General features: G+C 27.8%; 1 protein-coding gene across 1 annotated transcript in view; it reads right to left on the bottom strand.

Moving 5' to 3' along the window:
* The window catches only part of LOC117166887 (p21-activated protein kinase-interacting protein 1-like), a 17588-nt gene extending 6740 nt beyond the window's left edge, over window positions 1–10848 (bottom strand). The window contains exons 1-2 of the mRNA XM_033351318.1: window positions 10695–10848; window positions 7023–7185 (exon numbers count right to left, since the gene is read on the bottom strand). Of these exons, the coding sequence (XP_033207209.1) occupies window positions 7023–7185; window positions 10695–10772 (241 nt within the window). The 5' untranslated portion in view covers window positions 10773–10848. The remainder of the gene's footprint in view (window positions 1–7022; window positions 7186–10694) is intronic.
* Between the last annotated feature and the right edge of the window lie 1251 nt (window positions 10849–12099).

The raw sequence follows: 12099 nt of genomic DNA, 5'->3' as shown, positions 1-12099 counted from the left end.
CAGTAGAGTGAACGACGCCTGAAACAAAGACCTTGGCTATTAATGGACCCAAGTGGGGAACCTTACATAACGGCTTCGTGAGGTTCTTCGTTTGGGGTGATTACTAGAGAGATTGATCAGCAACCTGGGTCGGAGCAGTGTTGCGGAACGAACATGTTATTTACATAAATAGCACGAGAATTCTGGCTCAATCTGAAAAATCTCTATCCCATCCACACACTACTCCTTTCCCCTGCCGAGTGAGTCACGCCTACCCCGAAAGGGAAATGGCTTAATGGTATAATAATAATAATTTAGATTTCACAACCCAAAAATCTCTCAAAACAGGGTAAATCGAGAATGATTTTTCACGAAAGTAGGCGAATAAACTTTTTTAAATACAATTAATATGGATACAATAAAGTAGTTGAATTTTCATACAATTTTAACAAAGGAGTTGAGTTTTAATGTTAAAACGTTGAATGGTTCAGAAAAAAAGTTGACTTTAAGTCTGAAAGATTATTTTCAATCAAACAGATGAATTAAAAAAAAAGAAGAAAAAAATATGAACAAATAGTTGAGTACTTTCAATCAAAAGAGATGAATTTTTACAAAGTCATTTCAGTTTGGAACAAATAGTTGAATTTTGAACCTACAAAGATGAATTTTCAACCAAACAGTCGAATTTTCAAACAAACCGTCGAATTTTCAAACAAAAAAGATTAAACTTCAAACAAATACAAAAATTTTGAGCAAAAAATGACAAGTTAAAAAAAGTTAAATTTTCAACACAAAGAACATTTTTAACGAAAAAAGACGAATTTTCAACTAATTACTTTAATTAGAACATAACAATTGAATTTTCAACCAAATGGTCGAGTTTTAAAATAAAAGAGATTAAATCTCACACGAAAACAGTTCCATTTTCAACACAAAAGTTAATTTTCACCATAAAAGAGGAATTTCCAATCCAGAAGGATCCATTTTTCATCTAAAGAGGTGAAATTTCAACAAAAATTTCAATTTTCGAACAAAAATGATCACTTTTTAACAAAATTGTCGAATTTTAAAAAGAAATAACTAACTTTCAACGCAAAAGAGTTGGATTTTCTTATTTGTTTCTATTAATTAATTTTGCATATAAGCGAAAAAACTATTAAAATGGTAAGTTTTTTGAAAACAGAGGAAAAAATAAAAAAATGTTTAAATGAGAAAAAAGGAATAACAGAAGGAGTGTGAATACTCTCATTTAATTTCAATTTAATTGATTTTAAACAGTTTCGGCTTCAAAATGTGCAACTGTTAAGGCTTGAAATTAAAAAACAAAATGAAAACGATAAATGAGGATTCATGAAATTGGAAATCGTCCAATCAAAAACGCGATTAACTTAAAATGTTCTCAGAATAAAACTTTAATGAGAAATTGCTCAATTTTTCCTGTTCTCAAATAAAGTGGTATAGTTTTTCTAGTTTTTAATTTTGAAGAAGAAGCCCGGGAAAAGTCAATTAGTCGCATTTTCCTCCAGAAAGTCGGATTTTTTTTAAAAGTAGAAAAAGTAGAAGAAGTCGCAGGATCTAAGCACTGTGGATAAGACAGAACTATAAATCAATGAAATCTAGGCTTCATATTTTAAAGTTCGGAACTATAAAATTATTATAATGACAAAAATGTATTTTTTTTAACATTTCTGTGTTGAAGTGTTGTCACAGGCTTATACTGCCCAACATGTCGAAGGCATTTTTGGTTCGAGTTGGATTTTTTATTTGATCATTTTGCACGGGGCTGTCCCGGTATATATCATCAGTGACGGACGCATTTTTATAATGCAATCAAGTGATCTGATGAGAGCAGTCTGCCCAGACATATTGGACAAAGCCTGGTTTTTACCCCATCATTGACGGACTTTGTTGCAGTCAAGTACACGATGGGGGGACCTACAGCTTAAGGTGGGTTCCGAACCACCAAAACCTCAGTAAAGGTACATTGAAAAATTTCTAGACGTACCGGCTCAGGGATCGAACCCCGGACCTCTGAGGTGAAGTCCGAGTGTCTAACCAACTTATTATTATTACTATTATCTTACGATTAATGATATGTGATATTTTTTTTAAATCTTATAAAAATAAATGAAGTAACACAACAAAAAATTCAAAAAACTGTATGGAATATTTTTAAATAACTTTAAATCTTAAAAATCCATTGAAATTTTGTTGAAATTAATCGAAATACCTTGAAATAAAATTTATTTTATTATCTCCAATTTTCTAGAAATTTGTTGAAATTCCCTCAAATTTTATTTCATTAATTTACCAAAGTTCTCCAGAAATCGTTTAAAGTCGAGCTCAAAATATTTGGAAATCATACAAAGTTCTTTGATATCCCTTGACATTTTTTAATCTCTTGAAATTTTCTGGAATCTGTTGCGGTAACTTAAAATCTTTCAAATCCCGTAAATTCTTTGAAATAATTGTAGATCCTACACGGAGAGAAATTCCACGAGGTTAATTCACATAACTGCTCCTTGATTTTACCTCATCTTTGAAACGAGAACTAAGATCTCGGAACCCTTGATTTTAAATTAGCGTTCTTTGCTTTAAAAGCAAGGGTTGCAGATCTTAGTACTCGCGCCAAAGATGTCATGAGATGAAATTTCTCTCCGTGCATAAAATCCCTTAAATCTGGTAAAATTCTTTTAAATACCATAACGTGTTTAGAAATTCTAAAAAATTCATTAACTTTCCTTGCAACTTTTGAAATTATTAGAAATCCGACCTTACGCAAATAAATCACTCATTTTTTTGTAGTTTCTCTATTTTTCCATTACTTCCGTAAATATTTAGTCATTACTTATTTCCATAGTAAATTTTGTATAGGACCAATAGAACGTCAGGAATATCAGAATCTGCAATTAATCGTATGATTTTAATGAAACTTGGTGAAATTATAGTGCTATATGGAGATATTTTGGACCTAAAGGATTTTTTATATTTTTCGAAATTTTAAGAGTTACGTCACCTTGAATTTTTGGGTTTGATTTATTTTGAATTATTAACATTAAGGAAACTGATCATTTCTTTTTGTTGAACTTTAGAGGCATTAGAGATGAAATTATACATTTTTAAACAATAACTTTAAAAAAAATTAGAAAATGGTTCAATTTTGACTGAAAAAAAGTCGAAACAAATATTTTATTCAATTTTTCGTGAACTGTTTACCTTTTAATTTTTGTTAAATTAGGATATAAAGATTCCTTATGAAATCTAGTTTCATACCAAAAATGGATGGAGACTGTTCTGGTTCCAGAGATATCGTTGACTTGTAATGATAATTGTCAAAAACAAGTTCTACCAACAGACACTGAATATTATAGATTGCTCATTTGTAAATTATATTTCGGCATTAATATTACTTACTTTTATCGAAAAAGTGATATTTGATTACAAAAATATGTCTCCCGATATTATCTGTTAATTTGAAAAACTAATTAGGCAAACAAATACCCAGTGTGGAAATTTAAAGTAAAAAGAGTGTTATATCCTAATTGTCTATAAATTATATTGCCAGTACATATTAATGTTGAAAATATATTATTCGTTGTTACTTACTAAATTTAGAAACAAATTATATAAAGAACTGATCACGGTAAACATTAACAAGAAAAAGTTCATGTCATTACCAAAAATTGGCTAACAATTTTTTATACAATTTGTTTAGAAACTTAAAAAATAATAACTAAATGCAAAATTCTCCGTACTAAATTCTTAAGAATCTCACTGACAACATAAATTAAGGACAATTAAGAGATAACATTATTTTTTGTTGACTTTAAATGTTCGTAATGATAATACGTTATAATTTGATTATGCAATTAACAAATAAAATCGCGAGATATCTTTTTTGATCAAGTATCACTTTCTCGATAAAAAGAAGTAATATTAATGCTGAAATATTATTCTTTTAGAGATGAGCACTGTATCATATTCAGTTTTTGGTAATAGAACATGTTTATAACAATTATCATTAGAAGACAACCGTTTTTTTTTTCATTGCACGCACCCCTAAGTATTAAATTCAAGCCACGCTAAGAACGGAAAAAATTTGTCCAAGAAGATAAAATAAAATTTGTAGCTTTAATCGTTTGTGAGTAGCCAGGGTGGCCTTTTTAATTGACGAAATAAATTCCCGGTCATTTCCCGGTACACAAATACTTTTCACGGTCAATGAAATTAAAAAAAAGGAACACTAAAGCTAAACAATTTTCCACTTGAAGTAATAAAAACTGAGCTGCAAATGAAAACACTCAAAGTAAAACTGTTAAATTTTGAACTTTTAAAATTGAAATTTAGAAGTTTTTAATTTAAAAATTTTGTATTCAAATGCTCAATAATTTACACATATAAAATGGAAGGTACTAACATTTTTCAATATAAAAAAATATAAATCCACCTTATCATTTGCCTAATATAAAACAAAATGTAGATTTTCACAGATTTTAAACAAAAGAATTAGATTCTTTTCAAGACGCGTGAAAGGCTTCAAAAGAATAAAAACACTTTCTGAAGATTCCCAGGAAAATTAAAAATAATTTCTCATTTTTTAAAATTATTTTAAGAGAATATTTAAACAGTTTTTCAAAGATTAAAACGAAATTTTCAAAAATGATTAAAGAAGATTTTAAGAAAAGTTTATAAAATTTGCAGTGATATTTTTTAATATTTTTAAACCCCCCTAGATATCTCTTAAAATTACTAAAAAAATTTCTACAAATGTTCATTTGTAAATTATACATCAAAATTTAAAAATTTCACTCACAAATTAAGCAATTTTCGTAAATTTTAACAATTCCAGGTTTCCTATGTCAAAAAATTCAGTAAAAAATTCTTTACTTTTAAATATTTGGTTTCAATTTACTTGTCTTAAATAAAAATTCAAATATTGCTAAATATTCAATAATTAATCTTTTTTCTTTAATCAAAAATTTCAAATTGAATGGGATAAAAATTGAATATTTTAGACTGAAACAATATTATAAAGTTTAAACGTTAAAATCTGAAAATTCTTAAATTCTGCACTGGTTTAAAATCGTTTTGTCAAATCCTTTTTGTTCACTTTTTATTACTTAAAGTGCAGATAAATTAAAAAAATTGATTTATTTCTTAAATAAAAATATTTCAGTCATTTCCCGGGGTTTCCCGGTCCAGCGGCCACCCTGGAGTAGCCGCACTGGCTGCTAGCGCAGCAAATAATCTCACTAAAATGACGATATGTCGGGAACTAGAAGAGTTTCCCACCATTTTGTAAAAAATGAAACGTGATAACATAAGAAATCTTTTTATCCCAATTTAACAAAAAATAAAGGGGGAGAATTTAACAAAATATTGAATACAAAATTTGTTTGGACATTTTATCAGGCAAAATTTCACAACTTTTTATTAACAATTTTATAGTTTAAACATTTATAATATCATCTCTGATACCTCCAATTTTCAAAAAAATTCCACCATCAGTTCCGGAAATGTCGACAAATCCAAAAAATCCAACCCAAAAGTTCAATATGGCGTAACTCCCAAAATTTTGAAAATTTTTAAAAATCCTTTGGGCCCACAAAATCTATCATTATAATTTTGCCAAATTTTATTAAAATCGAATTAATACTTGCATATTTTGACAATCCTCACGTTTACTGGCTCTATAATTACATATTTTTTATAATTGGTTGTTTCCAAGACGTTAAATTAAGAAATTTTACATCCCGAAATTCTTTTCATATTTTTTATAATTATTTTTCTAGAATCGCGAAAAAATTTTAAGTTCATTGTAGACCTATTCTGAATTTTCTGTATTTTTTGCTAAGAATTTAACGACCATAACAGTGGGTTGCGAACCCTTTGAGCAGTTGTCAAATTCTGGAAAATCTATTGAATGAAAAAAATGGACAAAAAAGAAATTTTTGTGAAATCTTGAAAATCTGGTGTACACGCCTTTTTCAAATCTTTGAAATTCTTGCAATCTTCATATGAAATGTTCGAAATCTTTAAAAAACTGTTGTGAAATCTAAAATCTTTCTCAAATCTTTTGAAATATTTGGGAAATACTTATTATTCGTTGAAATCATTGAATTATTTAAAATCTGAGTGAAATCTTTTCAAATCTTCTAAAATATTTTGAAACCATTTAGAATCGTTTCATATCTTCGAAATGTTTTTAAATCTTTTAAATCTGATGTACTGTAGCCCTTTTTAAACTTCTTAAATCCTTTAAATCTTTTAAAAGTTATGTGAAATATTTGAAATCTGGTGTACACGCCTTTTTAAAATTTGATATATCCGTGAAATCTTTGCAAAATGTTGAAAATCCTTTTTAAATATTTTCAAATCTTTAAAATATTTTGAAACCTTTTAAAATCTTTGGTAATGTTTTGTAATCTATTGTACACTCAAAAACCCGAGTAATGGAATCTCTTGAAAAATCCATTATATGGGCATAGCTCATTCTAATTCTGAAACTGCATTAACATTGAAATTTTCAGATAATAAGTTTTATAATTTGTAAGTTGAACATCACAAAAAATATATACTTAAACATTCTATACGAGCAGACAAGAAACTAAAAACTCCCAAAAAACATAGAAATCCCTTTAATTATTCTGTATTTAGGAAAATTTCTTCTAAATGATTTGTTTTTTTCATAATGAACTAAAAGATTAAAATTACTTTTCACATTTCAATAAAATATTTGTTTAAAAAACATGTAATTCAAGTTTCTCGCAAAAAATTCAACGATATTTCCAGGTTTTCAAGGTTCAAACAAAATTCAAGGAGAATTCCAGGTTTTCAAAGTTTAAAAAGTCGCTGGACACCCTCGATAAGTTTGTTTTTATGGTGAAATATATTAAAATGAATATATTTCAATATTGGTATCAAACGTTACAGATGTAAACTCGGAGCCTGAAGCCTAGAGCTTAAAATTGATATTTGATAGCTTAAAAGTTGTAACTTTAAGTACAAGATTTAAAAAATGAATAAGTATTGCTTATTATTACCATTATGGTGCATTAATTTCCCATTCTCGCTTCGATATCTCATATCATAAAGACAAATTGTCTCATCTGCACCTCCCGAAGCCAAATAATGTTTGTTACAAGCAACACTCCGTATGCTTGCTAAATGACTGTGTGTTGCAAAAGTCTGTTCCATTCTGTATTCCTAAAAATAAAAATGATTGACAATTTCTATAGTAGTTGACCTATTATTCAAAAAAAATAACTTTATAATTTCATAAAAAGAAAACAGTGAATATATGAATAACAATTGAGAGTCCACATTCTGTAAACCCGCATAAAATTTCCTTAGCCGCATGTGCTTGAAGTTTCGAACGTTCAAATGAACGAAATTTTTTGTGATGATTTTTTAAATTTCAGGTACATCCTAGCCACTACATCTCACTTTGTGGAAAATTTCATAGCGCATATTTTTTCTTGTGGCAAGAAAGTTATCTTTTATCATTTCTGCGAAAAATTTTAAATACAGAATTTTTCAGAAAGCAAAATTTAGTAATTATTTTCACTTCAACTCGCTTCAAAAGACAAAGTTCGTAATATTTTCTGATACAAATTTAAGAACTTATTCTTCAAACTGTCCTGGATACGATGTGTTATTTTTAATTTATTGGTTTTGTTAGAGAACAAAGTTATACATTTTTTTGTCAAGCAGTATCAAAAAGATGATGCACAATTTTCAAACGCTTCGTTTATCGATGGAATTTTGAGTAGGTCCAAACTTCAACGAAAGAAATGTTCATTGTGATATAGTGGAATTTTCCCAAGAGTACCACTTAAATTTTGAACGTTTTTGAAATTTTCCGAATTTTAACTACAACTCTTACTAATTTCTTCCAAAAAAGTACATTTTTCAACGATAAGAGATTCTAGTACTTAAAGTATAGAACCGAATCGATTTGAAATTGATTCAATCCATATAAAAATCACAATCAGCGGATTTTATTAATTTGTTGTATGAGATAAAAAATGTTCGAAAACTTTCTTTGGGCACTTTTTTACTACAAATAAGCAAAAAATGTCTTAATCAAATTATTATTTTATAAAGATGACTAAACGAAAACATGTGCTTCACTTTACATATTTCTCTATTTATTTACAAAAGATAATAATAAAACTGAGTGTTCGCGTATTTCTGAAGTCCGCATTCAGAAAAACATCAAAAAACTTTTTTAGGTTTGAAAAAAGCTTTTTAAATAAATAATTCATTCCAATATTTTCGCCATTTTTTGGATTTGCAAGTACTACACTGAAAAAAACGGTTAGTTGAGCCAACTATTGACTTAGTAATATATGGTACTGCTACTGTATTAGTTGATGCTGCTATTTCATTAGTTCGCACAACAATTTCATTAGTTGTATTGTCTATTCAGTTAGTACCCGCGACTAAGTAAATGGTTGTTCCAACTAACATAATAGCAGTACCATATCTTGCAAAGTGAATAGTTGTCCCGACTATTTTTTTCAGTGTACATAAGCTTTTTAAACATTCTTTTTTTATTTTAGTAAGAAGAGAGAAAATGAAATTAGAGTGGGACATATGCAAATAATGAAAAATTCAAGTTAAATTGAAAAGAATTCAAATGAATCGGAAAAAAAACGTTTAATCAAAAAAATTCCATTGATTTCCGTAAAATTGGAATGAATTTAAAGGAATTTAAGATAAACGAGAAAAAGACGATGAAATTCATAAAATTTCAAATAAATTGAAAAAAAATGTTAAATATGAAGAAAAAAAACTTCATTGACTTCAGTAACTTTAAAAAAAGCTAAGAAAAATCCAAAAGAATTCTATATAATGCCTAAGAATTCAAGGTGAGGTTAAGAGACTTCAGACTCAATTAAATAAAAACTTTTTTGAAAATAAGAGTAAATTAATAAAAATTCAGGTGAATTCCAACAAATAATTTTAAATCTTTAAAACCTAATTTCTTATCTAAAAAGTGAGTAATACTAATGACTACAAAACAGTTTAAGTTAAATTCAAAATAATTAAAATGAATTTTTTTGTATCGAAAATTACAATTACGTCAGTAAAATTTCAGTGAATTTAGAGGAATTTAAGGGAAATAAGAAGAATTCGATACAATTCATTAAATATCAAACTGAATTTATAAAACATACAAATGAATTCAAAACAACCCACAAACATTAAAAAAATCATCCAATTGAATGAGTTTGAAATTATTTTAGAAAAATTAAAGAGGATTTAAAAGAAGAAGGAACACCTAAGAATTTAAGGTGAGTTTCAAACACTTCAAGATGAATTAAACAAAAACTTTTCAATAATCAATTGAATTGAGTGAATTTAGAAAAATTCAAAAGAATTAAAAATGATTCAGGACGAACTCCAAATGAATAGCAAAAAATGAGAAAATCTCTTGAAATCTACGAAACCCTACGAAATCCCTCACTTCTTGTGAATAAATTCTTTGAAATCCATTAAAATATTATATCATGAGAAGTTCCATGGAATTTAATATTTCCTGAATTCCTGAAAAACGTATAAAATTACCGTATGAGCCCCTTGAATCTTTTAAAATATCTTACAACCTTATAGGTCGATTAAAATTCGTTCCATATCTTCAGAAATTCTAGAAAATTCTTGACAACCCCATTCAAATTTTTTCAAATTTCTTTAAATTATTAACAACCTTGGGAATCCTTACAATATCCTAAAATATTTCAGTCTTCAAAATTTCTTTAAACTAGTGAATATTTTTAATTCTTTGATACCTTTTGAAATCCCTTAAAACTTATTAAAGATCTTGGAAATGCCTGGGAATCTTTAACAACACACTCAAATATTTCAAATTCCATTAAAATCAATAAAAAATTCCTTTGTAATCTTTTAAAATAACCTAAAATATTTTTGAAAAAAATTGAAAAAATACTTAAACATTATATAAATATTACGATAATTTTATCAATTTATCTCCAGGATCATTTAAATAAAAATGTTTAAAAATTATTTTAAAAAACGATTTAATTAAGAAGAATTGAGTAAATTTAAAAGAATTCCTGATAAATGAATAAGAATTCTGAGTGAATTTCAAATATCTTAAATTCTTTAAAACCCTACAAATTACCTACCTTCTCGTGAATGAATTCTTTAAAATAAATTAAAATGTTATAAACTTTCGTGAAATTCTAAGATGTAATTTCCTCAAATCTTGAAAAATGTATTAAAATACATTCAGTTTTGAAATCCCTTAAAACAATTGATACTCGGAAATCTGATAAAAAACGTGAAATCTTTTTGAATATCTTAAAACCCTACAGATCTTGTAAAATCATTCCATATCTTTCGAAGTTCTAGGTAATTCTTTATCCTAACATATTTCAAATTCATTAAAATCACTCAAAATTAATTAAATTACTAAAAAATTCCTTGAAATATTTTTAAATTCTCAAAAATCTTTCTATTTAAAAGCTTAAAAGTTTTCAAAATACTCTAAAATCTTAGAAATCTCATCAAATTATTTAAATCTTTAAAACTTTCTCGGAATCTATAAAAATACCCTACAATATTTCAAAGAATATCAAATATATAAAACGAATATAAAATATCCACATGTTACAATAACCTACAAATATTGATCTAGAGTATTCTACAGACGTCTAGAACAAATAATATATAAACAGATTTATACTTGCATTTACTACATTATCAATTTTATAACCAAGTAAAAACTGCTCGTATGTCCCAACAATGACTTCAAAGTTGGGAGTCATTTTTAGCTTACAAATTCCTACACAAATTGATTAAAATAGAACTTTTTCGCCGGATTTCACTAATCACACGTGTTTACTCGTAAAAACACACGCCAAATAAAACTTTACTACCCATTAGCCACTAGGAGGCGCTAGCGAAATTATATACGAGCCCGCGAAATTCAAACTAAAACAAGCAAGTTGAAGTTTTTTTTAAAGAGAATTATAAGGAATGAGCGAAATAAAATATTAAACGTACATTATAGATTTTTATCTCAATGAAAAAGATTAACTCCAAAGTTGGAAAACATAATTAAGGAGGAAAGGAAGGATTTGGCGAGAAGGTAAGTTTTGACCAACAGTAGGTAAGGTAAAATTTTTTCTGTCATTTAAAACTTACTTACTTTTCCCTTTGAATTTGAAAAGTGCTTTCTAATTTTGCAATTCAACATTTCATTCAGCTACAGTCCATATTTTGTATTTTGTTACACTCAGTGTGTATCATTTTCTTTTAAAAACTTTAATATGGTGACGTCATGGTTCCATCTGGTTCCATACTTTCTTTTAGTTCTGAAAAATTCGCGAATTCGAGATGGCGATGCAATATCTACGCGTGAAATTTGAAATTCGAAAAAGATTTTTAATTTAAAAAAAGCACGGAGTTTCAAATTAAGATTTAAGAATATTTTTCAGCTATCTAAAGAACGAATCCATTTCAAATCATGCGGTTCTCTACTTGAAGTCGCAGGATCTCTCCGAGAGAAAATACTTTGCTTTTTAGAGGAAACTAGGTGACACTTAGTTTTCCGACTTGCAAAACAAATTCTATGTAACTTTTCACACAATTGAGAAATTTATCCCTTTCTTTTTTATTCTGATACCGCTTATCGCCTTTTATCAAAATCCACCGGGAGACTTTTAAAAATGTAAACTTGTATTGTTTATGAGGAAAATTAACCCTACACGGATCCTGCAGGGGACCAATGTGCCCCACGCAAAATTCAATTAATTCTCCTGAACAAATATCTCTGATTTTTTGGTGCAGACCCTAACCATAATTCAGATCGACTATCCTAGAGTGCAGTGAAGTGATTGATGTTGCCGGTTGTTCGCTGTCTGTCAAATAAAAAGCAAATGCTGAGCGTTTGGGGCACATTTGTCCCCCAGAGAATCCGTTACGTTCGAGTTTCGTTACGTTAAGTCAATTTCATATTTTCATGTAAATAAAAGCATTTGACGTATATTTGCAGTATATCATGGTATTTTATTGTTTCGAATTGATTTTTTTGTAATTGAAGTGAAGATTATATGTAATAATTACTAAAAATGTGATATATATCAATGTAAA

This window comes from Belonocnema kinseyi, chromosome 2 (genome assembly GCF_010883055.1).
Source record: "Belonocnema kinseyi isolate 2016_QV_RU_SX_M_011 chromosome 2, B_treatae_v1, whole genome shotgun sequence".
Classification (NCBI taxonomy): Eukaryota; Metazoa; Arthropoda; class Insecta; order Hymenoptera; family Cynipidae; genus Belonocnema; species Belonocnema kinseyi.
This window is presented reverse-complemented; position numbering and strand designations above follow the sequence as displayed.